Here is a 26,421-nt window from a genome sequence, read left to right as displayed (position 1 = left end):
CCCGTTGCCCTGGAGACCAAGTGGGCGTTAACCGCAGCCAAAACCAATACGCTTCACATTTATTAAAATAATTGCTGGGCACACAATGATTAGAGAATTATCAAACACAGTACTTTGTATTAAATATATTCTGAAAATGATAGATAATAAAATATTGCAGTTAATGCCCCCCAAGCTACGTCACACAGAGTTCCGGTTTTCTGGTCCGTCGGAATATTTCGTCCGCCGGAAACCGAGAGGGAAAAGGGATGGAAGAGAACGGTCCTCCTTGTAACGTATGTGATCCTCCCCAAACAATCAGTGTTAACCATTATCACATTGGTTTACTTATATATCGCGTATAGCCTTTGGTACGTTCGTGAAATCTGATAAAGCACAGACACATTTGTCCGTTCCCTCATCATTGATTGACGGCTCATTGTTGATTGACAGCTTGAGGCCCCGTCGTCGTCGTCGTCGTCGTCCAGACAGAAGCTGGAGGGGCTGCTGAACAAGAACATGCGGATCTGCATGACGGACGGCCGGACCCTGGTGGGCCTCTTCCTCTGCACGGACCGCGACTGCAACGTCATCCTGGGGTCCGCCCAGGAGTTCCTAAAGTCCTCAGGTAGGAGCTGCGACCCTCTGATGATGAGGATGCTTCTACGTGTTGAAACCATCAGTCCACAGCCCTTGGTTGTTATAGTAGACGCCAATGGTTTGTTTTACCAGCAGTGACACTATCTAGTATAGGCCTCATTACAAGTTGGAGTGTCCACCCAGCTGCGGCTCGATGACGGGTAGATCAACTATCAGTCAGTGGCTCAGTCCACTGAAAGGTTCTCTACCAGTGGGTTCAGCCCACTGAATGGTTCTATGGTTCTGTCTCTATGTCCAGGTCCTGGTGTTGACTCCTCCCTCTGTGTGTTGACCCCTGGTGTTAACTCCTCCCTCTGTGTGTTGACTCCTCCCTCTGCGTGTTGACTCCTCCCTCTGTGTGCAGACATGTTCTCCCAGGGGGAGCCGCGGGTGCTGGGCCTGGCCATGATCCCCGGCCACCACGTGGTCTCCATCGAGGTGGAGGCCGACACGCTGGCCGACGCGGGGTGCTTCAGGGGCAGCCACTGAGGCCCTGCCTCCACCTGCCTCCAGGGGAGGGCTGGGGCGAGGGTCACGTCGAGATGGTGGTCGCTGCCATCGAGGGAGGTCGGATTACCTGGTACGAGGAGCAGTCGATGGTCTCTCCGCTCTTCTGGAGATCCCCTACCCCCTCTGACGCCGTGTGGGCAAAACTTTGTTGCAGACCTTTGGACAATTGTGTGTGTGTGATGAGGATGCTTGGAACGTGTGACTCGAAGTGAACGGGTTGAAAGCGAGATCGAGTTGTACTTATTTTTTGTTTTTAAATAAACTTGCTTACTGTAGACGAAGCAGATTGGATGTTGTTTCGTCATTTGGGCAAACAAATGACTTTCAGATAAACTTGATACAAAGGGATTATTTTTTCTTCATACTTTAATATTTGTACATATCCGTTTACCCAGCTTGGCAACGAACTCTGGTACAACAAAGTCCCCTATAAACTGTAGGAAGCGGCCCTCTGCCATTGGTTAAAAATCAAAAGGTTTGTCACATTCAGGCTTCCTACAATAAAACAGTGACTGATTCAAAGAACTTACAGTACCTACAGTGTCTTGGAATACGACATCCCGATTCGTCTTTTAAATATTGTTTTCATTCATGTCTCGACGACCAATACCAATAAACGTGAAAATGAGAAATACAAATTTATCAGGTTTTTCAAACCTTAAAATGTTAAATAATGTAAACCGGTCAGACCTTCCTTCTACTTTAACAGTGGGGGTTGGGGCAACAGTTGGTCTGAGCTGCCAAAGAAAGTCGGTTCGACTTTGTATATCTTAGGTCGAGTAAACAATATAAAACGGGAGAACGTAAGTATCGGATCCACCTGTAGGCTGAGTGAGAGGCGGGTGATGAGCAACAGTGTGAAGACTGTCGACCGGGGGCCATTTTGATGGTTCAAGCTCTTAAAGGTAACTTTATTGATCCTTTGACTTTCAAACGACAACTGGAGTTTTCTTGGTGGAAATTTAGGAGGAGGGAACACAGTAAACATTCTGGGGTTTAACCAAATCTGGAGTGGTTGTTTTTAAGAAATGTTTTTTTCTTATTTTAAAAGTGCAAGTTCACAAAGATGTGCTTGAAGAGACAAAGGAAAGAAAATTAAAAAAGTAGTACATGCTAAAAGTCTTGAATCAACCAGACTTTATAAAACAAAATGAAAAATCTTCAAGTTCCGCTTCAGTCGGTTTAAAATGTAGAAGCCATCCAAGACGAGAACAAAGAGTGAGCAACTGAAAACGGGAAAAAACTAAAGCTAAATAGAAGTCTCTTGGTAGAGATTCACCAATGGCACAGAGAAATCACCGGGAGAATCACCCGTCCCAGAAGGACAGCGTGGAGAAGGAAGCGCTGCTGAGTCCAGCCGCCACCGCCTCCCCCACCGCCACCGCCGCCAACGCCTCCCCCACCTCCACGCTGGGAGAGACTTGATCGCAGAAGGACTCGACTAAACCACCAACTGTAACCGAAGCAGGGTGTCCCCATCTTGTCGACCAGAGAGTCACTGGGGCCCCCGGGGGTGGGGGGGGGGGGCTGCGGTACGGTCGAGGTTCAGACCACCCAACCACCCGACCACCCAACAAGGCGACAAATAAAAAAAGACGACAAATAAAACCAGTCCGAGGTGAAGCACTGCTCAGGCTGTTCCTCCCGTTCCCACCCACCCCCCCCCCCCCCCCCCCCCAAAAAATAAAGTACTTCCTCCGTCCCTCTCCCCAGTGTCCCGTCCAGACGTCGCCGGGGCCCCCACCATGGTCCCCCAGCCACCCCGGGCCCCTGGTTCTAGTTGTGCTGGAACTTGAAGTGGTAGTTGCCCCCCGACTCGAAGGGGTTGAAGTGGAAGGGCCACCCGTGGGAGCCCTGCCCCCCCCCGCCCCCCTGCTGGCTCTCAGGGTCCAGGGGGTCCTCGCCCGAGTCAAACTTCTGCCGCATCTCTGGAGGGGAGAAAGACCACCGAAACAATGGAGGGTTAACCCTGGGTCCCGGACAGACGCAAGGATGGATTCAGCCTGAACAAGGACAACCCTGTCGCGCCGTCTATCGGTCGGACACATTCATTTCATATAATGAGTGAACTACTGACAGATTCACACCGGTTTACTCTCACAATAAACCCGGAATGATATGCTACATTTCTTACAATAACATTAACAAAAGAGAGACGAGATCAACCCTTTAACCGATCTCTTTTGGAAAGCTAGCATCATCCTAAAACAAGTGTCATAACTCCTAGAATATAGGAATACATCTAAATAAGTAACCGAAACGACGCATCTGTGAGAACATCAATCAATAATCAAGCGTCTTAGAGTACCATATTAAGCGCTATATACATTTCATTTATTATTATTAATAATCTATAATCCCACCTGGGTCTATGAGCACTTCTTTGGCCGAGGCGATGTCGATGAACCTTTTCTCCGCCTCCTTCTTCTCCGTCTCAGACTGGAAGTTGTCGGGGTGCCACTGCTGAGCCAGCTTCCTGTAGGCCTTGATGATCTCCTGCTTACCCGCACTCCTGGGAGTCAGATAGATAGAGGCGCGTTATCCACCACACACACACACGCACACACACTCCTGGGAGTCAGATAGATAGAGGCGCGTTATCCACCACACACACACACGCACATCTGGGAGTCAGATAGATAGAGGCACGTTATCCACCACACACACACACACGCACTCCTGGGAGTCAGATAGATAGAGGCGTGTTATCCACCACACACACACTCCTGGGAGTCAGATAGATAGAGGCACGTTATCCACCACACACACACACGCACACACACATCTGGGAGTCAGATAGATAGAGGCGTGTTATCCACCACACACACACACGCACACACACATCTGGGAGTCAGATAGATAGAGGCGTGTTATCCACCACACACACACACGCACACACACATCTGGGAGTCAGATATATAGAGGCGTGTTATCCACCACACACACACACGCACATCTGGGAGTCAGATAGATAGAGGTGTGTTATCCACCACACACACGCACATCTGGGAGTCAGATAGATAGAGGCACGTTATCCACACACACACACACACACACACACACACACACACACACACACACACACACACACACACACACACACACACACACACACACACACACACACACACACACACCTGGGAGTCAGATCAGAGGCAGGTTTATCCACCACAATGGAGGTGCCAGGGAGACGCACCATACACACACACCTCATTAGAGGTGAAGGGTGTGTCAAGATAAACACGCACACACCCTGGGGCCATTGTATCCTGTATGATCGTTAGGTTACCTTCATATGCGAGTGAGTGTGTGCGTGGGAAAATGATTGTTACACATTCTACCCTGATGACCCACTAAATGTTCCCCCTCTGTGTATGACACAGCGAGTACTAGTGAATTATCCTCCACCTCCACCACCACCTCCATCACCTCCACAGTGAGGACCAGAGTGTTCTTCTCGTTCTCGTCCTCCTCCTCCTCCACCACCACCACCACCACCACCACCACCACCACCACCACCACCACCACCACCACAGGGAGGACCAGAGTGTCCTCCTCCTCCTCCTCCTCCACTACCACCACCACCACCACCTCCACCACAGTGAGGACCAGAGTGTTCTTCTTGTCCTCCTCCACCACCACCACTACCACTACCACCAGCACCACAGGGAGGAGCAGAGTGTTCTCCTCCTCCACCCCCTCCACCACAGTGAGGACCAGAGTATCCTCCTCCACCACCACCACCACCACCACCACCACCACCACAGGGAGGACCAGAGTGTCCTCCTCCTCCTCCTCCTCCTCTACCACCACCACCACCACCTCCACCACAGTGAGGACCAGAGTGTTCTCCTCCTCCACCCCCTCCACCACAGGGAGGACCAGAGTGCTCCTCTCCGTCCCCCCTCTCTGGAGGGGGGCTGTGGGACCCGTGCAGCCTACCTGCCGACCCCCAGGATTCGGTAGTAGTCTCTCTTGCGGGAGAGCTTCAGCAGCTTCTTGGCTCGCTCCAGGCCTTCCTGGATCTCACTGCTGTCCGTGTCGAACTCCCGCGCTTCCTGGTAGTCCTCCACCGCTGGGGGGACAGAGAGACGACGGGATGAGACCACTCCCAGAGGAGGAGGAAGGAGAGACGCAACGGGTCTGGGAACAACTCGGGGAACTAGGAGGAACAGCCCAAAACATTTAAGTGCGACCAGTCGAAGGGGAAGTACTGGGACAATGCGAAGAGCAAGAGATAAAGCGGGAAAGAAAGCCACGCCTTGTCTTGCTCGTTAAGACTTCACTTGTCTTGCTGGTTAAGCCACGCCTCGTCTTGCTCGTTAAGCCTTGACTTGCTCGTTAAGCGACGCCTCGTCTTGCTCGTTAAGCCTTGACTTGCTCGTTAAGCCACGCCTCGTCTTGCTCGTTAAGCCACGCCTCGTCTTGCTCGTTAAGCCGCTCCCCGTCTCGCTCCTGAGCCACGCCTCGTCTTGCTCGTTAAGCCTCGTCTCGCTCGTTAAGCCGCTCCCCGTCCCCTCGTTAGCGCCGGTACCTTTCTCGTACTCCTGGTTGAGGATGAAGGCCTCCGCCCGGTCCCGCAGCACGTTGGCGTTGCGGGGGTCCCGCTGGTGGGCCTCTGAACACACGTGGATCGCCTCCTGGGGGTCCCTGAGCTGGGGGGGGGGGGGGGACACAGGCAGGCCTTTAAAGACACCCCAACATGGACGGACGGCCCAGTCCGTCGCCGTATTAATCAACGGGCGGCCGGTAAGAAGCACATGCTAACGGTCGCAGGGGGAGTCGGAGAGAGACGCTTCATTTTCTGTCAATTTCTTATTCCTTCATACAAGACCCTAGGTGTGACCCTAGGCCAAAAGGTGTTTATAAGAGGGGAGGACCCTGGAGGGGCTCACCTTGACCAGGCAGAAGCAGATCTGGGCCTTGGCCAGGTTGGTGTAGAAGGCCACGTTGGGCTCCGTCTTCATCACCGACTCGTACTTCTCCATCGCCTCCTCGAACCTGACGGAGGGAGAGCAACACACACACACACACACACACACACACACACACACACACACACACACACACACACACACACACACACACACACACACACACACACACACACACACACACACACACACACAGCTTTGGAACCACAACATTTGGTTTCATGTCATCTCCCGTGTGTGTGTGTGTGTGTGTTTGTTTCATTGAAAGTGAAAATAAAAAGTAATGGTTCCGCCCCATTGGACGAAACTGTTAACAAGCCCGCCCCCAAGCTGTCACATGACACACTTCAACCAATCAGAAGGGCCCGTTTCCTCACCTCTCAGCCTGGATGAGTTCGACGGCCGAGTCGAGCTGCTTGCTGAGCTTCTTGACCTGCTTGTAGTGTCTGAAGCACTCCTTATCGTCCTGGTCTAGCTTCAGGCAGTCCCTGATGTGGCTGGAGAGAGAGCGAGAGCGAGAGAGAGAGAGAGAGAGAGAAAACAACAAAAAACAGACAAAGAAGAAGGTACGCTTTAATCCAGGCAATATCAAAATGCAAATACACAAAACCCCACACACACAGACACACACACACACACACACACACACACACACACTAAATGCCAACACCCCAATTTGCGTGGGATTGAACAGCAGCCCTTCCTCTGCCCCCCCTCACCCCAGGGACTCTGCGTGCTGCCCCAGGCTGTAGTGCAGGGTGCTCAGCTGGAGGAAGGCAGCCCGGTTGTCGTTGCGGAGCCGCGTGGTGGGGGTCAGGTCCTGGATGGCCTTCTGGGGGGTCCCCCAGCCGGATGTAGCAGTCGGCCCGCAGCTCCCGCGACTCTGGGTCCCAGGGGGAGATCTGACGGGGGGGGGGGGGGGGCTTGGGTTAGAACAGAGTGCTGAACACGCCTCCTGGAGATTCAAACCATGAGCTCACGCCTGTCTCGAGACACGTGACCACTGAGGCTGCTCTCCTGTTTTAACTACGGCAGTCGAGGCAGATTAGGTCTGCCAGCAGCTTTGGGTCTACTATAAACTACCTAGTCAATGCATCAATCCAAAGCAAAGAGCATCAGATGGAGCTCATTATGAGCAGGAAGGGGTTAGACAGTACAGAGACAGGTCGTTAAGGAGCAGGAAGGGGTTAGACAGTACAGAGACAGGTCGTTAAGGAGCAGGTAGGGGTTAGACAGTACAGAGACAGGTCATTAAGGAGCAGGTAGGGGTTGGACAGAGAGAGGTCATTAAGGAGCAGGTAGGGGTTGGACAGAGAGAGGTCATTAAGGAGCAGGTAGGGGTTAGACAGTACAGAGACAGGTCATTAAGGGGCAGGTAGGGGTTGGACAGAGAGAGAGGTCACGAAGGAGCAGGTAGGGGTTTGGACAGTACAGAGACAGGTCATTAAGGAGCAGGTAGGGGTTAGACAGTACAGAGACAGGTCATTAAGGAGCAGGGTAGGGGTTGGACAGAGAGAGGTCATTAAGGAGCAGGTAGGGGTTGGACAGAGAGAGGTCATTAAGGAGCAGGTAGGGGTTAGACAGTACAGAGACAGGTCATTAAGGAGCAGGTAGGGGTTAGACAGTACAGAGATAGGTCATTAAGGAGCAGGTAGGGGTTGGACAGTACAGAGACAGGTCATTAAGGAGCAGGTAGGGGTTGACAGTAGACAGGTCACTAAGGAGCAGGTAGGGGTTAGACAGTACAGAGACAGGTCAGTAGGGGTTAGACAGTACAGAGAGAGGTCATTAAGGAGCAGGTAGGGGTTGGACAGTACAGAGACAGGTCATTAAGGAGCAGAACGAACCCGCAACCTCTCGGGGGTTACCTCGATGACGCGCTCCAGCACGCTGATGCTGCTGCCGTAGTCTCCGCCGTGGGTGGGCGGCGTGCGCCTCCTCCTGCAGCTCCTCCAGCTCGTTGGTCCGCAACAGCTGCTCCCGCGCCTCCTGCTGGTCCGGGGAGCGCTCCAGCTGGGGGGGGAGGGGGAGGAGGAGGAGGAGGGGGAGGAAGAGGGGGGAGGAGGAGGAGGAGGAGGAGGAGGGGGGGGGGGGGGGGGGGGAGGAGGAGGAGGGAGGAGATGAGAGAGAAATAAGTTATTTAGATAGACAGACAAACCCACTTTAGTTCCTGTATGCATCTTTGCTATGAGGAACAGAAAGCTGTTCTGGTTCATCGATATTTCCCACCACTATCCTTGAGCCGGGTCGGGCCGGGCCTTTGATCGAGCGTCTGTGTTTTGGCAAGTAGCGGTGTAATAAGCGGGATAATGTCTAGAACGTCGCCGGTCATTATCCGGATAATGACCGGCGTTCTATATTATTCCTTACATATATATTTAGCGTAGGAGTAGGCCTAAGTAAACAAATGTGTACAAAGTTACACATGCATTAAAAAAAAAAAAGTCAGGTTGAAATCGGGCTCGGGCTCATAATTACAGTTAACGTGTCGGGCCGGGCTCAGACAGAACGTGCACGGGCTCGGGCCGGTGCGGGCTTGGATTTACTGGACCCGATCTAAGCTCTAATAAAGACTGCTCAGCGAAGCCGCCTTGGGGAAGGAAGAGTCACGAGGCTTTGTGCGCATTGCAAGCAGCAGAGACACTCGCGATACATTTGACTTTAAGTCAGCAGCGCAGGCTTCACAGCTGCCAATATCGAAAGAAGTAAAAAAAAAAGAAAACGTTAAAACGAAACCTTCCAGGTCACATGACCGGCACCAATTTTTTCTAGCAGAAACACTGCGTGGGCCAGAGGAACGGTTCTAGATCGATAGACGACTGTTCTGCTTATGTACGCATCCAAGTCAGGCGAGAACAACGCTAAAGCCAACTAGGGAAGACCAGGGTACTTTGGGGTATCAGGGTACTTGAGGTATCAGGCGTATACTCACCACGGCCTCAAAGTCCTCTCGCGCCTCCAGGCAGCTGCCCTGCTTCAGCAGGATGTTCCTCTCTGCAGCGGGCCTGCAGACCAGAGAAGACAAGAGAGAGACAGGTTGGGTAGAGCATGATATGGGAGACTTGGAAAAGTATCACCCGGGAAAGCCAACCCGGACTAGCAGGGACTTACAGCCAGGAAGTCTGGTTTGAGCAGGATGGCCTTGGTGAGGTCGGGCAGGGCGGACTTGACTTGCCCATGGCCAGGAACACGGCGGCCCGCTTGTAGTAGGTCAGGTAGTTCTTGGGGTCGCCCTCTGGAAGAGGTCAGAACAACACCCTCAGCCCACAGCATCCTGAACAACCAACGAAGAGAGAACCCACGAGGGCCGCACTCCTCGCTGGCCGCGTGGCACGTTGGGCGGAGGCGGCAGGTTGTGAGAAGATAACGTCACATGACCAAACAGAGGCGCAGCCATGTGTACATGACACACCCAGGAAGTATGTTTCATAAGGACCCGTAATCATAATCTGTGTGCACCAGCGTCACACCATAGAATGCATTTGTGAACGTCAGGTCGTTTGTGTTGTTTATGTCTGTATCCCGACCCGAGCACGAGGGTCTAGAGTCACTATACACGGTCAGTGATACAGTCCAGAGGGCTTAATGAAGCAAACATAGAAGTTGGCTAGACGTATAAAGCCATCGCTCATGTGTCCTGTTTGCGTATGCATCTCCGTTTGCGTATTTGTGCAGGCTTGCTGACGTGTCTAAGTGTCGCTGACGTGTCTAAGTGTCTCTGTGTGCCTCTCCCCATGTGTGTGTGTGTGTGTCTCTGTGTGCCTCTCCTTGTGTGTGTGTGTGTGTGTGTGTGTGTGTGTGTGTGTGTGTGTGTGTGTGTGTGTGTGTGTCTCTGTGTGCCTCTCCCCATGTGTGTGTGTGTCTCTCTCTGTCATTGTGTCCGTTTGTGTGTGCGTGTGTGTAACCTTACCCACAGCTGAGTGGTAGTGAGACAAAGCTTCCGCCAGCTGACCGGCTGCCAGCAGCTTCCGACCCATTTCCAAGTGCTGCTCGATGTCCAACCGCCGTGGCTCCCAGGACGCCTGTAAACACAACACCAGAGAGCTGCTTCACATACCGGGACGGCAGGGGGGGGCCAGGCGACGAGCTGCTGTCTGTGTTAGAGCGTCACCACTTTAGTCATGGTTTGAATAGAAAACATCCTAAGACTAAGTGTGCCGTGGCAGATTTGCAATCGCTGCCAAACAAAAACTCTTGTTTTATTTAGAAATGTAAAGATCCATCTCAGCAGGGGACAGGAGGGTTTAGTTGGCCCAACTACCCCTCCTCTACAGACCACCTCTTCTGCAGCAGCTGAAGTTTCAAGGAGGAGACACTGGGACAGTTCTCCAGAGAGGTTTAACACCTCTGTGCTTTAACTGAGAAGCAGAAGCCGGTCGTTGTGAACCCTGATCCCATGCCATCAGATGCAGAACCCAGGACAGGTCTTACCGTCCAGCTGGATGTCTAGGAGGACACCGAGCAGGGACAGAGACACCAGGACAGTTCTTACGTCAGGCTGGATGTCTAGGAGGGACACTGAACCGGGACAGAGACACCAGGACAGTTCTTTACCGTCCAGCTGGATGTCCAGAAGCACACCAAACAGGGACAGGGACACCAGGACCCCGCTCAGGCTGCTCCGCCGACCCGCCTCCATGTCCGCCTCTCAACTCTTGTGTCTTATGGAGGATACTGATATTATTAATATTCCTTTGCAGATGCCAATGCGTGTCATTGGACCCCGGCTGGTCCTCTTGTACTTCTCATCGTTTCCCCAGCAAAAGGAGCGACACAACACAGTGTATTTACGGTCCGGGCGCTCAAACCCCTCCGTGTGGAAAACCCAGAGCGCAGAAACAGCGCTAAGTAGTTCCCTCCAACACCAGTCTAATCGATACTAAATCGGGTTCTTATTGTCGTTTTAATCCGGTTGCACTGAAGACTTTAGAGACTTCAGATGCGACGTTCAACGGCTGACGGCCGCGTTTTAACACCGGACTGAACTTGTTGTCGGGCGGCCGGGTAGACGCCCCCTCTCTGCCCCAATCCCCGCTGGTTGGTCCACGCAGCGCACCGCGGTCCTGGCTGGAGACGTGGGCCGCTCTGATTGGACCGAGGTTTAGTCCCGCCTCAGCAGGACGCCTGTCAGAAAACACCATCGTTGTAAAGGGGCGCGTCCTTTCCTCGACAGGTCACGCCCCTTTCGAATTATGATGATTTCTGATTTCTGACCGGCGTCTGGATTATTCTGCGTTATGTATTCAATAATAATATTTTTATTATCATGGTCTGATTATTTGACCAGAAATGAAAAGCAAGATGAATGTCTGTACAACATGTTGGATGTATTTTTTTTATTGCATTGCCGTTGTAAAAAATATGCAGAAGATAAAATGCACTTACAATTGATATTTTATAAAACTGTACAAAACATTTTTTTTTCAGAAACTACTTTCTTTGTGTGTATATTTACATGCCAACAGATCACTAAAGAATTCATTTGAAAAGATTGTCGAAATATTCCAATTGTCAAAACGAATGTGTTTGGTATGCTCTCATGGTGAGAAACACAATAATATATAAACACATTAAAAGCATACAATAGACAATAGAAAAATGTATACCTAATTCAATTACTTTGGTACATTTTGTTAGGAAGTCATTATTTACAAGTGTCAACATTTTCGCGTTAACAAAAGAGTTAGCTCGAATTAAAAAAATAATCAAATTCCTACAGTGATCCCCCAAAACCCGAACAACACTGACACACAGCGATCTGTTCAACATCTGGCAGTAGAACGGTAGAAGGTGACGGTCCCACGTCAGAACGTACGCGTTACGTCCGTACGTGCTGCCGGCCGCTCCGAGTCGGTGCGACGCCGGAGTACACGGTGCCTCTGGGCTGGGTAGGGCAGCGGCTGGGGGGTGGGGGGGTGATGGAGGTATAGGGTAGGATTGTTATTTTTTTTTTACAAATAAATAACAATATATATATATATATATTATAAATTATTATAAAAAATTATAAAGTAATAGAAGCAAGTAAAATCAGGAAAAACAACCCATTAAAAATATAATACGCAAAGAGCAAAGCCTCATTACTCACTATTTCTCCTCGGTGCCCCATCTTGCAGGAGCAGGTGAGACACGAGCCGCCGGCGATGGCGAGGACAGCCGAGCACCAGCCGATGTACAGTCCCTCTCCGATCTCAAACCTGGAACCACCAGCAGGGGGCAGTCACGAACCACCCTCATCTCTATCAACCGGCCCCATCTCTATCAACAGGACATCGTCTCTATCACAGCGGTGTAAGAGCTGGTGCCAGGACAGTTCATGAAGCTATAATGAAGTCACCTACCCACACCCGTCTTACACACTTATTGTATGTTGTACGTCCTTAGAAATAGTACTTAGCATTGTGCAGCATCTTATCCTAGCTATCTCTGTTGTGTACGGGGAATGGGTTAACCTAGTGATTCGTTAGTGGTTCTATGAACATCCTCACTGTACCGACAGCGATATATTGTTGTTCCTCTTTCTTCTGACAGATGTACTGATTGTAAGTCGCTTTGGATAAAAGCGTCTGCTAAACGCCCTGAATGTAAATGGATTATGAGTCTGTGGGCTCGCCAGTGCCCGTAAATCCACGTCATGAGCTACTTCTGTGACGTCCCCCCCCCCCCCCCCACACACACACACACACACACACACTCAGTGCCCTGTGTGTATTCACTTACTTTGTCCCCGGGTAGATGGGATTGAAGAAGTCCTGGGTGATGTTGAAGGCGTACCACGACACGGAGATCATAGTGCACAGACCTGGGGAGGGAGGGAGGGAGAGGAGAGGGAGAGGGGGAGGGAGAGAGAGGGAGAGGAGAGGGAGAGAGAGAGAGAGAGAGAGAGAGAGGGAGAGGGAGAGGGAGAGGGAGAGGGAGAGAGAGAGAGAGAGAGGGAGAGGGAGAGGGAGAGAGAGAGAGAGAGAGGGAGAGGGAGAGGGAGAGGGAGAGGGAGGGAGAGGGAGAGGGAGAGGGAGAGGGAGAGGGAGAGGGAGAGAGAGAGAGAGAGAGGGAGGGAGAGGGAGAGAGAGAGAGAGAGAGAGAGAGAGAGAGAGAGAGAGAGAGAGAGAGAGACACACACACACACAGAGAGTGTGTATGTGGTAGTGTGAGTTTTCAAACAATTGAACATTCAATATCCACTCGGATGGCCAGAGATGCACCACTCTCATCGTCTCATCATCCCTATATCATCCTCCTCACCCCCTCACCCCCCTCACCCCCTCACCCTCCTCTTCCCCCTCACCCTCAACACCCCCCTCCCCCCAACCTCTCACCCCCTCCCCCTCCTCACCTCTCACCCCCTCACCCTCTCACCCCCCCCCCCTCCCTCTCACCCCCTCCTCACCCTCTCACCCCCCTCCCCCCCACACCCCCCCACACCCCCCCTCTCACCCCCCGCCCCCCCCCCCCCCCCCCCCTCACCTTGGAGGAGGAACATGACCCCGGCGGTCCCCGCGATGCGCCCCTTCAGGACGTAGTTCTCTCCGCCTGCCTTGGAGCACTGGACCCCCACCAGCGCCGCCACGATGCCGAAGGCGCCCAGCACGATGGAGGCCACCATCAGGGCCCGCGACGCCTGGATGTAGCCTGGAGGGCAGCACGCAGCAGCACACAACGTCACACAACCGCGCACAATACACAGCGTCACACAGCACCACACAACGTTACACAACAGCGCACAATACACAACGTCAGACAGCACCACACAACGTTACACAACAGCACACAATACACAACGTTCCAGAATACAAACACACCACACAGCGGCAAACAATACACACAGCCCCACACAGCATTACAGAATACAAACACACTGCACAATGGCACACAATACACACAGCAGCACACAACATCACACAACGCACCACTGAGAAGGCCTGCGCACAACACCACATCACTGAGAGGGACAGTTCGAGGACACACACACATACACACACAAGTACATGCACACGCACAAACACGCACGCACACACACATACACGTACACAAACGCACACACATACACAGGCACACCAGCACACCAGCACACACACACACACGTACACATGCACGCATACACGGACACACACATGCACACAATAGACCCCCACACACACACACACACCCCTTGATGTGCACTCACTCATTATGCAAAAACATCTATAATATATTTAGTTATTTTAGAGAAGCTAAGTTGCTTTTGAAGTCCACTCCTTCTGAGGGAAAATACTCAGTAATAGTAGTAATTAGTAGTTTTGATTTCCAAGTAAAAAGTTATGTTAGTTAACATTTACCCAGTATTAAAAAAGAAAAGAAACCGGAAAAGAAACCATCATCCCTATTGTTAAACATTAATGTAGAATTCAACCAGTGTGGGTGTTTAGATGGACAATGGGGATGGATGGAGATGATGTATGGAGAAATACATCACCACTCTGGAGAGACACATCCCGAACCGCTCTAGTTAATGAGTAACCACTAAAGGTGTTAAGTTTCAAGAAATTCAGTGTACAAAGTGTACTGGAGACTAAAGAGCACTAATGTAGTGGTAGGTACATGCAAAGGCTGGCTAGTGGTGGGTTCAGTGGTTCATGTTCCCATGATATTCTTCCAGTGCGACGTCATATTTTTTTTTATCTGCAGTTCTGGTGCTCCAACATTTTATGACATTATCATAAACTTTTGAATGTTATGGTGGCTGTAAAACAAATTGAATCAATATATCATCGTGAATCCTGGAGGAGACACTTTAGCTACTACTTCTATAAAACTATATAGTAGTATACTACTATATAGTAGTATATATATATAGAAGTATCCTACTATATAGTAGTATAGTACAATTACTATTTACTTCCATCACTATTCACTCATCGCGCGACACTTGAATCCAGACTGAATCCTTTTCTAAAACACACATGTTCCACCTCATGGGTTAATCAGCGCTTCACGGCCGAGCCCTGCGTCCGTCTGTCCTACCCCTGCGTCCGTCTGTCCTACCCCTGCGTCCGTCTGTCCTACCCCCCGTCCTACTGTCGGCCCGTCCGTCCTACCGTTGAGCGCCAGCAGCGAGGGGAACTCCCGGCAGTCGTGCACGCCGGTGGAGTCGGTGGCGCAGGACATCCACAGGTTCTCGTAGATGGTGGAGGTGGTGATGACGTTGCCGTTGACCGTGGAGGTCTTCCAGTAGCGGTTGGGCAGCGCGATGCCCACCATGACCCAGCCCAGGAAGCCCAGCAGCAGGGCCACGACCTCCACGATGGGGTCCATGGCGATCAGGAGCCGGTCGACCCTGGTCCCACCAGGCGAGAGGGCGGTCTTATCTGGAGACCTTCAGCCAAAGATCTCAGAGCTAGTCTGAGGAGATGGTTCAACTCCTGGTGATTTGGATGGAATGTTCCTCTTTCTAAAACCAGCTCTCCCAGTACGGTGGGGACTGGGGAATGTAGGATATGGTCGGTAGAAGTCAACGCGAGCCCGGGTATGTAATTGGTTCTATGATTTCTACCCCCTGCTGTCCCTCTCTCTACGTCTCTCTATGTCTCTCTATGTGACACTCCCTCTCTCCTCTCTCTATGTGTGTGTCTCTCCCACACTCTCTCCTCCCACGAGCGCTGGTCTCTCTATCGTTTTGGACACCCCCAGAAACTCCCCAGGTGTTTATCGGCGGAGGGTCCAATGGTCACGGCTCTGGTGTTGACTCCGTTAACATTCTCTTCTGAGTGGAATCGTGTGCCTGGCGTCAAACCCGGATCCCTAAAGTTGGAATCAGCACGACCCTATCTTATCCCTGAATGGGCTCAGGAATAGAATGTCAAAACTTCCTTAAGTATTGTTAAACTTATTTCTGGACATAAAACTGTTTCATAAAACGGTGATACCCGATATTGTTTCACCATTCAGCAGCTATTCTCCACAAACAGGTTCCATCCAAAGTGTGAGCGACAGTTTAACTCTGCTGGCCGTAGTCCTGAACCAAAACAGTCACTGGAAAACTTTGGAGGGACGACATCTGCTTCGTCAGCGTTACCGTCTCCATGGTGACCATCTCAAGGCCGCTCTCTCGCTCTCATGATCACCATACCTTATAAAGCCAGCTCAAACTGTCTGCCAGAGGAATTGATCATGCCATCACATGTCTTGTATCTTAAACATTTCGTAGTGTCATTTGCCTCATACCGCCTCGAAAAATTATTCTCTGTGATTGTTTGATTGTTTAAAATTAACTTTATTCCTTGTCTTGTGTTGTTTCCCTGTTAAGCAATTTATATCTGGTTGGTTTACTCTATATTGGGTGGATTTACATTAGGTTGATGTGCATGTAAAGCAGCACATAAACTGGTTTATTGGTAGTTCAAACCCACGCATGTCATAACAACTCCTCTCTCTCTTGAACCCCTATCTTCAGAGACACAGATTAGATAATATATCCAAACATGGGGCTTAGAAAACACGCATATTGGGGTCAGGAGATTCAACATAATCAGTTGTGTGTAAAAGGTTATGCTGAGCAGCACTGATACGGGCTCACGTCCTCGTTAATGACTAGCAGTCGCTCCGTTCATCCTCTTCTCCTCTTTCCTATCTTAAGGGAATTTAACAAGCAAATGAACAGGTATTGTCTTTCTGCTGGCGTTCTGCTGCAGTCTTTCTCGCTAAAACCTAGTAAATTATGACTTAGGCAGTTATTCTTTTTTTTATTTCCCAACCAGCCTCTGGACGTAATATAACTTTCTCTTTACTATCCAAGTCTATAGCTTTATCACCTGCTTTCCAAGAACACTGCAACTTTAATGGTATTCTCACAAGGGCAGCACGATGATTAAATTGTCCTTGTTTTGTAAATAGACTCTAAAGGTTTTTTTTTGCTGATGAAAGATTTGTAGACACACTCAAACTTAGATAAAAAAAAAAAAAAAAAAACTAGAAAAAGTTGAAAATGTATTAAACCAACGAAACGCAGACCTCAGCCCAGCCCCTATCTGAGAATACGTGACTTAAAAAGGGAGTTGAGAGTCTTTCAACATTCTCGGTATTCAGTGTTTGTTTAAGTGGAGAGTTTACGTAACCCAATGGAAACCTTTCTATTATACGATTGGCTCTCTGGTCATTCTTTCAGCAGTCGTTCCAGGACTCTTTGGATCCTGTACTTCAAATGGATCTGTTACAGCACATTCACATCAATGTGTTTTTCACGAGATAGCAATGGAGAAGATCCCCCAGAATGATGTTCCACTTTAAGTTTGTTCTTTGCATTTTAAACGAAGGGTCTTGTTCATCTGTAGGGAAACGCAACTGGAGACAAGTGCTTACAAACAGCCTGCTGACAGATTCAACTGTTCTGCATTTCTACGTCCAGGCTTGAACTTCAACAACTGGGCCAGAAGAATATTCAGTCACAAAGTCATCACCTTGATGGCCAGAAGTCTCCGGTCAGAAGATCAGACTAAAGCTCACAGAGTAAAAGCCTTGATTAGATCGAATGGATATTAACCGCACAAAATAAAAAACAGATATCACACAATGTGGGAACTGTACTGACAGCTGTTGAAAGGTTGTGGGTTCGTATCCCAGTGACCACAGCAAACCTGTAGGCGTTATAGAGATACCAACACCTGACATGTTAAAATAAGAACTACCACATGCATGACATCCACTCTTCCAATCGTAATAATGATTCAAGTTAATGTTTGACTTCAAAAAGACAATCCGAGTGGCTTTAAAAGTACCGTCCAGGTAAATATTTGAACCATTCCTCAATGATTACCACGCATATTAACAAAAGATGACCATGTCAAGACGCCCCTTCACACCAGCTCTTCCGTCTCCACTATCACCAATCAACTGTAATCTCTGCTCGTTTTAATCTTGCGTCTGCAGGGTTAAGGGGACATGGTTGACGGTTTGAATCCCCTAGCCCGCTAGAGGAAGTGGGCTGGGACACAGAGTAGGGCCCGGGCATCCACTCGTTATCAGCGCCCTGGCCCATGGGTAGGGCAGAAGGTAGAGCTTGGTATAGGCGAATAATAATCCAAACTACAGATCGAGATACCGTTTGAACCATTTGGGCATTTTCACAGGCCAATTCAGGATAGGCCTTTGAGTTTTCATTCTGCACACCAGAACGTTCCAGGATGTGTTTCGGTTCGATTGTCCACAAGGGTCAAGAGATAAGATGTACCCATCACTTCCAGCCATGTCACTTCGTGATCCGACAACTCAGAAGCCAAAGCGGTCAGGATGACTTGCAGATGTGAATACATAACCGGGAAACACTGTTCTGAACACTGCCGGGTGTCTGGTAAACAGAATGACCCCGGTGATGAGGTAGGGCGGAGATAACTGAAACGATAAGCTTGAAATTATGGAGAATGTTCCTGATAGATGACAGATAGAGACGTCTATCTTCAGGTATAATAAAGGCCTTCAGACTCGTTGATAGCACTGTTCCATATCAACAAGACAGAACGGATGTCTCTTGTTACAAACTAACAACACAAACACTGAATTGAGAATATTTATTCTACATATATTCGGAATCTCTGCTTTGAGAAATTTATTTGAAAGAAATACGGAGGCCGAGAGATTTACAAAGAGAGACTCGAGTTGTTCACAATAAAGGTTGATTCATAAGTCTAGTACATTTTGTTCTGATTTGAGTTGATAACAGCGATCACGCCACTCCTGACTGCAACATGGTAACAAATAATGAAACACACATTGACCTCTTATTACCACCTAATTAATTTTATAACACTGAAACCGAACAGATAACGTACAGAGTGTGATCCTCCAAGACCCACCACATGGCTCCTAACCAACCCGTGTGGCTCTGGTTATATTCCTGTAAATATTAACTACCATGTTGAAGTGGCTGCCTTGGGATTCGTCGGTGTTCCCAGCCGTCCGTTGCTCGCCCACACGGGGGCTCATCGCCTCGTCTCTGGGGAGTTTCGGCCGTGTCGGCCTGGCGGTTAATGTGTAACACACACAGATAACCGCCAACAGATCGCCTCCACAGCCTTCCAGTTGTGATGCACAACACTTTACACCTTTCGAGGTCAAGTTGTACGGCTTTTTTATCGCCCCGGCAACTGGGCACGTTTTTAGCTGATAGGACTTATCAGGCAGAATCGACGATAGCCGTGATGAGATCTGGCGAATTGTCGTCACGATTGACCGAAGCAGGAAGCGGGGATGAAGTCAGAGACAAAACACTGATGATTAAAAGGCAATATGTGAATTATAAACTGGACTTGGACCAGTGGCCAGTGAGTTCTTACTGGGACGGTGTGGGGAAAGGGAACCTCTGCACCCGTCACCCACGGTTACCGAGTGGAACATCATGTGTTTTGATTCCTGGTTCGCCCACGCGGGTCAGAACCAACGCTGCCGTTAGTTAACCGTTACAAGTCTAAACTACGCCACCGGAAACGGCCCACAGCCTCACCGGGCCGTTGACACGTGGGCATCGAACCGCGTTCCCTTCGACCATCACGCTCAGTAAAGAGTTTGGACCTCTATCCTGCAAAATAAACAAAAACCGTTGAAACCGTTCCAACAGTTTCCTCACTCTATCGGTTGGCAGCGTCGCTTTGAACTCCGACAGCAGAAGGCCTCGGCGCTACCTTTCACCTCAATCATTCCCCAAGACCCTTTTTGTTTTAATGAATGATTTTATTAACTGAACAGGTGTGCTCCATTTAAATAGATGATAAACAAAATCGGTAACTATCAACATATCTTATGGTTAGACATTTAATTACAAAGAACATAACATCAAATATAAGTCGGACGCGTGTTTCTCGTACTTGACCTTGCCCACCGGACAGACAGACGGAGACAGACAGAGACAGACAGACAGACCAGTCTTATACACAACATACATATCTGCCCTGACACACAAGGTCCTCCAAGAAAACTATTAATTACTTTTGGCAATTTGATCGAACTTTAGCGTGTGGACCTTCCTCCCTGAGCGAAGTCGTTACCCTCTTAACATAGTTTCTATAGTTACCATGTTCCCCATCAATGCCCTCTTAACATAGTTTCTATAGTTACCATGTTCCCCATCAATGCCCTCTTAACATAGTTTCTATAGTTGCCGTGTTCCCCATCAATGCCCTCTTAATATAGTTACCATGTTCCCCGCACAGTAAAGAAAACTAAGACACCAAAACAAATGAATTGCACCTGCGAGGTCTTCTCCCAACATCCTGTTTACATCTTAAAGGCTGTTCTCTTCTGATCAGTAAACCAGATTCCTTAACACCCCCTGAAATGATTGACACTGTTGATCAGACGATGAGCGGGCGCTGCATATCGAAGGCTTTTGAAACATACAAAAGTGGGTCATGAATATGGGACGGCCATGTTTAAATGTCTTCATGCGGTTATTACAAATGCACTCCATAGTTCACATCAACGTGATTCAAATCGTAGTATACTAGGACTCCTCCCCCGATTTAGTGAACACACCAATCACAGCGCAGATTGAGTTAAACAAAGAAACTCTTTCAGCTTTTCCCCAACAGATGGAAGCCATGAATGTTTAATTATGGTAATTACAGAGAGAAACCTTCTGGGTGCTTCTCTATGGAAAAAGGAAAACAAAAAACAAGACCGAGCTTAACTTCTACGATTTGGCTCCTTTTGCGACGGCCAATCCGATGAGCCCGGCCAACCCGGCCACGCCCAGACCGATCCCGCTGCAGATCGCTATGCCAACCAGTCCATCTGGGGATGACAAAGAACAGACACCAATCATTAGAATTCATGACTCCAATCCACGTCCAATAGCAGCCCAGTCTCTGCATGCAAATGCTAGTCTAGCAGTCAGGCTCTCGTTTACGTAGCTGGTAGCCTAACCACACAACAGAGCGTAAGAGCAAGCCGCTTTAGCTCTGCATGCTATGCCTCCAACTTTGACGGCCCCTAATGTTTGACGGTCCCTAGAGTTTGACGGTCCCTAGAGTTTGACGGTCCCTAGAGTTTCCCGGTCCCTAGAGTTTGACATCACTAGTGTTTGACAGCCGCTAGTCACCTAGTCAACTACAAGACCCAGTCACTCTACAATCCTCTACATCCATGTGAAACATAGGGGAGGCACAAACGATCAGAGGCTGTAGATGTTTTAACTAATACCTGTACTATTCTTTTCCAATGTTATTACTGCATTGCACGTCGTCTTGACATACAGCCCTTAGTCCTTCATGTTGCGTTTAATCTACGTTGTATTGTATGTACTGCTGCCCGTCTGGGCCGGATCTCCTGAAGGATAAATGTGTCTCCAGCCCAGATGTTTGAGTGTGGACGGACCCTTCTTCAGGGCCTTCTCGATGAGCGTCTGCAGCTCCAGAGCCTGCGTGTTCCCTGGCTCGTTCTTCAGCAGCGTGCGGATGTACTTCAGGGCCCTCTCATAGTCCTACAGCCGGGGGACGGTGGGGAGAGAGGGACAAAGTCAAAACGTAACTTTATTGACGATATATGATTCAAACGAACAGCGGAAATGACGCCGACTCCAAGCCGAGAGGAGCCGAGTGAGTCCACATTAATGTTTATCCTCCTCCTAGCCAACATCACCTCAGCCCACCTCTTTAATACATAACCCCAGATACCCATTAATGACGTGTAATCCATCCTTTCACCTCAGGGTTCAGCGGACACAATCACCACATTTACACCGAGAAATTATCACATCTTAACTGTGTCTGTCGTTAATAGTCAACGGTCAATTGTTTACGAAACATATTGGCTAAGAGAATACGAGGAATCATAAAGCCGGCCCAACCCGGCCAGGTATAAAGTCTAGTGCTGCATTAACAGCGCTCACACCTTGAGCCGGTAGTTGGCCACCGCCAGGTAGAACAGGAAGTCGCGGGAGTCGTCCTTGCTCGCTTTCAGCACCAGCTCTGGAAATAAAAAGGTTGTAAAAGTAAAACAATGCACAGTAGACATGTGAGAGAGGGCGGTTGATTGGGCTTCAAGGTTTGGCCACGTCACTGTAACCATGGATACAAGATAGGCTGATCAGAGTCAAGGTTACTTGTGGCATGATGATTGCTGCTCTGTGCATCGGATTTCTACATTAAGACCGATCATAAACAACAGGCAATCCATACAGTACTGTAATATCAATACAATCCATACAGTACTGTAATATCAATACAATCCATACAGTACTGTAATATCAATACAATCCATACAGTACTGTAATATCAATACAATCCATACAGTACTGTAATATCAACAGAATCCATACAGTACTGTAATATCAACACAATCCATACAGTACTGTAATATCAATACAATCCATACAGTACTGTAATATCAATACAATCCATACAATGCAACCATTCCCCGGTCAGACCTACACTGTATGGTTTTAAACTTAAAAGGAGAAATCCGGTGTAAAATGGATCTTGGATATGTTTGGTATGAAAACGAGTTGGAATGTTCGTTTGGAGGCAAAAAAGCGCATATAGACGCATTCTTAAATTGGCTCTTTTTAGCCGATTCTACCAAAACGCTATTAACTTGGAACGATGGGGGCATGTCTCATGGTAAAAACTAAATCCATCTTGTCTTTAAGAATCGATAGGTAGATTGGCGAACACAGAGCTTGTGACATCCATCAACAACACACAAGCTCTGTGTTCGCCAATCTACCTATCGAGTCTTGATTAATACGAAGATAACTTTATCTTACAATTTATATTGTATGGCAATGATAGTAATATATAGATTACACACATTATTCTGGCACTTAATGTACGCACTTATTGTATGTTGCACGACCTGGCACTTAAAAATAGTTCATAGCGTGTAGCATCGTATCCTATCTATCTTTGATGTCTACGGGGAATGGGTTAACCTAGTGATGGTTAGTGCTTGGCACTTGGTTCTATGAGCACCCTTACTGTACCGACAGCGAATATATTGTTGCTTCCCTTTCTTCTGACAAATGTACTTATTGTAAGTCGCTCTGGATAAAAGCGTCTGCTTAATGTGAATGTATTCCCCACCACCGCCACCCACCATCCAGGAGCACCACCCCCTTCTTGATGTCGGCGGTGTATTTGCTCCTGATCAGACACCAGGCGTACTCGAACTTGGTGTCTTTGGACACGGAGCCCTTCTGCTCCTCTGCTTTATACTTCTTCTCGAACTTCTGGAACCACAATACACAAACAAAGGCATTTACTTTGGTAGTTAAACACAAACAAAGGCTTTTACTCTGGTAGTTAAACACAAACAAAGGCTTTTACTTAGGCGGTTGAACACGATGCACGCATTTACCATTTAGAAGTAATCGAAATAGTTAGTAGTTAGTCAACAATGAAGACTCGCACAAGAGTCGGACTCAAACAAGTTAAACTGTAAACCAACTGGAACTAGTGAGAAGAGGAGTGATACATAGATGACTTGTTATGTTTTAAGGTCACTTATAGTGTTGAGATATCAATTATTAAAGTGCGCAGATGAAGGGAATAGTTACGTCATCGTGACTGGTTTCGGGGACCACCACGGAGCCTTTAGAAACCTCCTAATCCCGGGCGATATCCGCCTTAATCCCGACCATATGTTTTAATAACGGCATCATATAACTATTTAATTTGATAAAAGGCTCGAATGTAAAGATGGGACGCGGTTAAAGACTTACTATAAGGTCTTCCGGAGCCACAACATCACTCACGACAGCCTCCATGTTTCCGGAAACTGATTCACAACACGCCCACTTGAACCACGTGACACTTGTTTTGACGTTTTACGGTTCTATTTATTTATTTGTATATTTTTTAGAGAATATATTATGTTATATTGTGTATTTTAAATGAAATAGGCGCACTGGTAAATTTAATTAAAATGTACAACATATTTTTTATTTTTGGTGGTCAAATCATATTTTATTAAACAGTGCACAAACAGTTAAAGAAGCCATTCATCATCAAGATAACAATTGATGCTTTAAAAATTATACGTGTAACGAAAAATAAAACAAATTCAGACAAACATTTTTAATTAATTATTTCTTCAACAGACACACAACTATAATAAAATAACATAATAACATAACAACCTTTGCTTTTGATTGATTATGCAACAAATGATCATTGACTTCCTAACGTTAACTATTCAAGAGAGCACAGACAGACAGACAGACAGACAGACAGACAGACAGACAGACAGACAGACAGACAGACAGACAGACAGACAGACAGACAGACAGACAGACAGACAGACAGACAGACAGACGGGTCAGTCCTTCCCCAGGTGGCGGGGGGAGAAGGGGAGGGGCAGCAGCTCTTCCAGGCTGGTCTCTCTGTACGACCCGTCTGGCTTGGTGAGGTAGACCACCCACTGGCCCCCGAACTAGACCGGGGGGACACAGAGATGGGGGGGGGGGGGGGGGAAGGGGATGGATATAAAACATCTGCTCTATTATATATAATGTATGTTAATGTGGCGGAGGCATTTCATTTTAACTGCGTCTATTGATGTATTTTGTCGTATTTATTTGCATACTTAACAAAAATATCATGATCTCTTTTAAATTGTCATTACGTCTTCTACTACAGTATCTGATATAGAGTTTATGTTCCTGTTAGGGTGAGTGAAGCCCTCACCCCCCCCCCCCTGTGTCCCCCCCCCCCCTCTGTGTCCCCCCCCACCCCCTGTGTCCCCCCCCCCTCTGTGTCCCCCCCCACCCCCTGTGTCCTGTCCCCCCCCCCCTCTGTGTCCCCCCCCACCCCCTGTGTCCCCCCCCCCCCCCTCTGTGTGTCCCCCCCACCCTCTGTGTCCCCCCCCACCCACCCCCCCCTCTGTGTCCCCCCTCACCTCCATGAGAACCTGGCGACACGCCCCGCACGGACCCACGAAGTGGTCCTTAATGTCGCTGTACAGGGGGGAGGGAGGGGGGAGAGGGGAGGAGGAGGAGGGAGGGAGGGGAGGGAGAGGGGAGGAGGAGGAGGGAGGGAGGGGGGGAGAGGGGAGGAGGAGAGAGGGAGGGAGGGGAGGGAGAGGGGAGGAGGAGGGAGAGAGGGGGATAAGGGGAGGAAGAGGGGAGGAGGGATGGTGGACAGAGGGAGGGAGGAGGGGAGGAAGAGGAAAGGAGAAGGACAATGAATAATCATCATCAAACCCAACGGTTTTAAACTCAGGTGACGCCCGGCACCTCACCATGTGACAGCGATGGCCGTGAACGACCTGTGTCCCTCCACCACCGCCCTCTGAATGGCGGTGCGCTCAGCACACACCGTCAGCCCGTAGGAGGCGTTCTCCACGTTACAACCTGGAAAAACAACATCCAACACACGCTTGGTTTCGTTATTTAATTTGGGATTACATTGAGTTACAGGCACGTCTGGGGGACCCACGTTACCTGTGATTATGGCGCCATCTGCTGTCAGGATGGCGGCACCGACGGGGAACTGGCTGTACGGACAGTAAGCCATTTTCCGCGCCTCCAAACACTTTGCAACGAGTTCCTTCACTCTGATCAGATCTAAAGTCGGAGGACGCAGAATGCGCATGAGTGCAACACAATAAACACTCTAGTAGGCCTACACGTAAAGGCTACACGTTTCACAAATGGGGAACGTAATGGAAAGCTGAGGGTGTTCGGTTAGTTTTAATGTGTGCAGAGTCCCCGGATTAAAACAACACCGCATAGTAGATGGATTAGGAGACAGGCCCTGACCGAGAGAACGAGACAAGACAGACGGACATAATCATAAACCAGAACGACAATCAAAGTAACAATACCTATGGCCTGAGCTGCCATGTCCGTGGTTCAGTGGTCTCCCTGGTCTTCCTGTGGAGCCGTGCTGCGGGGTAGTAAGGGGGTTAATGTGGGGTTAATCATTCCGTGAGATGTCCCACATTCTGCCTCCGGACGAGGCGCTGCCAGCCACGGTGCGTTGTTGGTTCAACGCCGGTTCGGGATTGGGACCGGCCGGCCACCTTGATCGAATCCGTTTGTATCAATGAAATCAATCAAATAAACAAAGTTTAATCGAACTTGAATCGGATTGAAAACACACATTCGTACAAGTAGGGTTGCCTTATAATCCAAACTATATTTGTTTGATAGGTCACAATATAAAAAAGAAAATTGAAAAACATGAACATAAAATCATGTAAATTCTAGCGAGATGTCGGTTAGGCCCATTGGGAGAGGAGGGTGGTCGACCAGGGAATTGGTTAAGAAAAAAACGTTTATTCTCGGTGGATGTTAAACAGCAGGAATGTGGGACGGGGAGCCGCCATCAGCGCACATCCTGAGAGGGAGAGCTCCCGCATGGCCTCGCTGGACACCAGGCCAGGTCATTATCTGAAC

At 49.0% G+C, this 26,421-nt stretch overlaps 5 protein-coding genes across 6 annotated transcripts; 1 reads left to right on the top strand and 4 right to left on the bottom strand.

Moving 5' to 3' along the window:
- The first annotated feature begins 147 nt into the window (after window positions 1-147).
- On the top strand, window positions 148-1,409 carry naa38 (N-alpha-acetyltransferase 38, NatC auxiliary subunit). 2 transcript variants are annotated; one of them, XM_060035621.1, is made up of 3 exons: window positions 148-275; window positions 433-607; window positions 983-1,409. In XM_060035621.1, the coding sequence occupies exons 1-3, from the start codon at window positions 249-251 to the stop codon at window positions 1,105-1,107; spliced, it is 327 nt and encodes a 108-aa protein (XP_059891604.1). In that variant the 5' UTR covers window positions 148-248; the 3' UTR covers window positions 1,108-1,409. The 2 variants fall into 2 exon arrangements, with proteins under 2 accessions (XP_059891604.1, XP_059891605.1); XM_060035622.1 differs by having other exon boundaries at window positions 186-275; window positions 439-607.
- A 600-nt stretch (window positions 1,410-2,009) lies between these two features.
- dnajc3b (DnaJ (Hsp40) homolog, subfamily C, member 3b) lies at window positions 2,010-11,053 on the bottom strand. The gene is given in 16 exon segments (XM_060035625.1): window positions 2,010-3,056; window positions 3,492-3,640; window positions 5,071-5,203; window positions 5,663-5,783; window positions 6,024-6,129; window positions 6,440-6,559; window positions 6,782-6,900; window positions 6,902-6,964; window positions 7,931-7,975; window positions 7,977-8,075; window positions 8,995-9,052; window positions 9,154-9,232; window positions 9,235-9,297; window positions 9,973-10,060; window positions 10,062-10,084; window positions 10,617-11,053. Coding segments are annotated over 16 exon segments (1,503 nt in total). The 5' UTR covers window positions 10,702-11,053; the 3' UTR covers window positions 2,010-2,904.
- Window positions 11,054-11,723: 670 nt separating this feature from the next.
- Window positions 11,724-16,588, bottom strand: cldn15a (claudin 15a). The gene is made up of 5 exons (XM_060035604.1): window positions 15,137-16,588; window positions 13,527-13,691; window positions 12,783-12,864; window positions 12,151-12,259; window positions 11,724-11,962 (listed from the first exon to the last, which is right to left on the bottom strand). Exons 1-5 carry the CDS (start codon window positions 15,351-15,353, stop codon window positions 11,867-11,869), a joined length of 669 nt encoding a protein of 222 aa, XP_059891587.1. The 5' UTR covers window positions 15,354-16,588; the 3' UTR covers window positions 11,724-11,866.
- A 3,151-nt stretch (window positions 16,589-19,739) lies between these two features.
- On the bottom strand, window positions 19,740-23,871 carry fis1 (fission, mitochondrial 1). Its single transcript, XM_060035615.1, has 5 exons — window positions 23,746-23,871; window positions 23,121-23,253; window positions 21,918-21,994; window positions 21,402-21,507; window positions 19,740-20,819 (listed from the first exon to the last, which is right to left on the bottom strand). Exons 1-5 carry the CDS (start codon window positions 23,788-23,790, stop codon window positions 20,719-20,721), a joined length of 462 nt encoding a protein of 153 aa, XP_059891598.1. The 5' UTR covers window positions 23,791-23,871; the 3' UTR covers window positions 19,740-20,718.
- An 89-nt stretch (window positions 23,872-23,960) lies between these two features.
- zgc:103586 lies at window positions 23,961-26,008 on the bottom strand. Its single transcript, XM_060035618.1, has 5 exons — window positions 25,848-26,008; window positions 25,465-25,587; window positions 25,263-25,374; window positions 24,921-24,978; window positions 23,961-24,455 (listed from the first exon to the last, which is right to left on the bottom strand). The coding sequence occupies exons 1-5, from the start codon at window positions 25,864-25,866 to the stop codon at window positions 24,342-24,344; spliced, it is 426 nt and encodes a 141-aa protein (XP_059891601.1). The 5' UTR covers window positions 25,867-26,008; the 3' UTR covers window positions 23,961-24,341.
- Window positions 26,009-26,421: the final 413 nt, after the last annotated feature.

The sequence above is a fragment of the Gadus macrocephalus genome, chromosome 17 (assembly GCF_031168955.1).
Source record: "Gadus macrocephalus chromosome 17, ASM3116895v1".
NCBI classification, from domain to species: domain Eukaryota; kingdom Metazoa; phylum Chordata; class Actinopteri; order Gadiformes; family Gadidae; genus Gadus; species Gadus macrocephalus.
Note: the sequence above shows the minus strand (reverse complement) of the source record. Positions and strands in the feature narration are given on the sequence as shown.

Coding starts and splice junctions, on each gene's coding strand:
- fis1 (XM_060035615.1), bottom strand. CDS start 23,790: ATGGAGGCTGTCGTGAGTGATGTTGTGGCTCCGGAAGACCTTATA. Junction 23,254..23,745: donor TGGCTCCGGAAGACCTTATA/GTAAGTCTTTAA, acceptor TTGTGGTTCCAG/AAGTTCGAGAAGAAGTATAA. Junction 21,995..23,120: donor GGGGGTGGTGCTCCTGGATG/GTGGGTGGCGGT, acceptor TTTTATTTCCAG/AGCTGGTGCTGAAAGCGAGC.
- naa38 (XM_060035621.1), top strand. CDS start 249: ATGGAAGAGAACGGTCCTCCTTGTAAC. Junction 276..432: donor AGAACGGTCCTCCTTGTAAC/GTATGTGATCCT, acceptor GTTGATTGACAG/CTTGAGGCCCCGTCGTCGTC. Junction 608..982: donor GGAGTTCCTAAAGTCCTCAG/GTAGGAGCTGCG, acceptor CTCTGTGTGCAG/ACATGTTCTCCCAGGGGGAG.
- cldn15a (XM_060035604.1), bottom strand. CDS start 15,353: ATGGACCCCATCGTGGAGGTCGTGGCCCTGCTGCTGGGCTTCCTGGGC. Junction 13,692..15,136: donor CTCGCTGCTGGCGCTCAACG/GTAGGACGGACG, acceptor GCTGCCCTCCAG/GCTACATCCAGGCGTCGCGG. Junction 11,963..12,150: donor TGGGGCACCGAGGAGAAATA/GTGAGTAATGAG, acceptor CCCACCCCCCAG/CCGCTGCCCTACCCAGCCCA.
- zgc:103586 (XM_060035618.1), bottom strand. Junction 24,979..25,262: donor ACGGCCATCGCTGTCACATG/GTGAGGTGCCGG, acceptor CCCCCTGTACAG/CGACATTAAGGACCACTTCG. Junction 24,456..24,920: donor GTCGCCAGGTTCTCATGGAG/GTGAGGGGGGAC, acceptor CCCCCGGTCTAG/TTCGGGGGCCAGTGGGTGGT.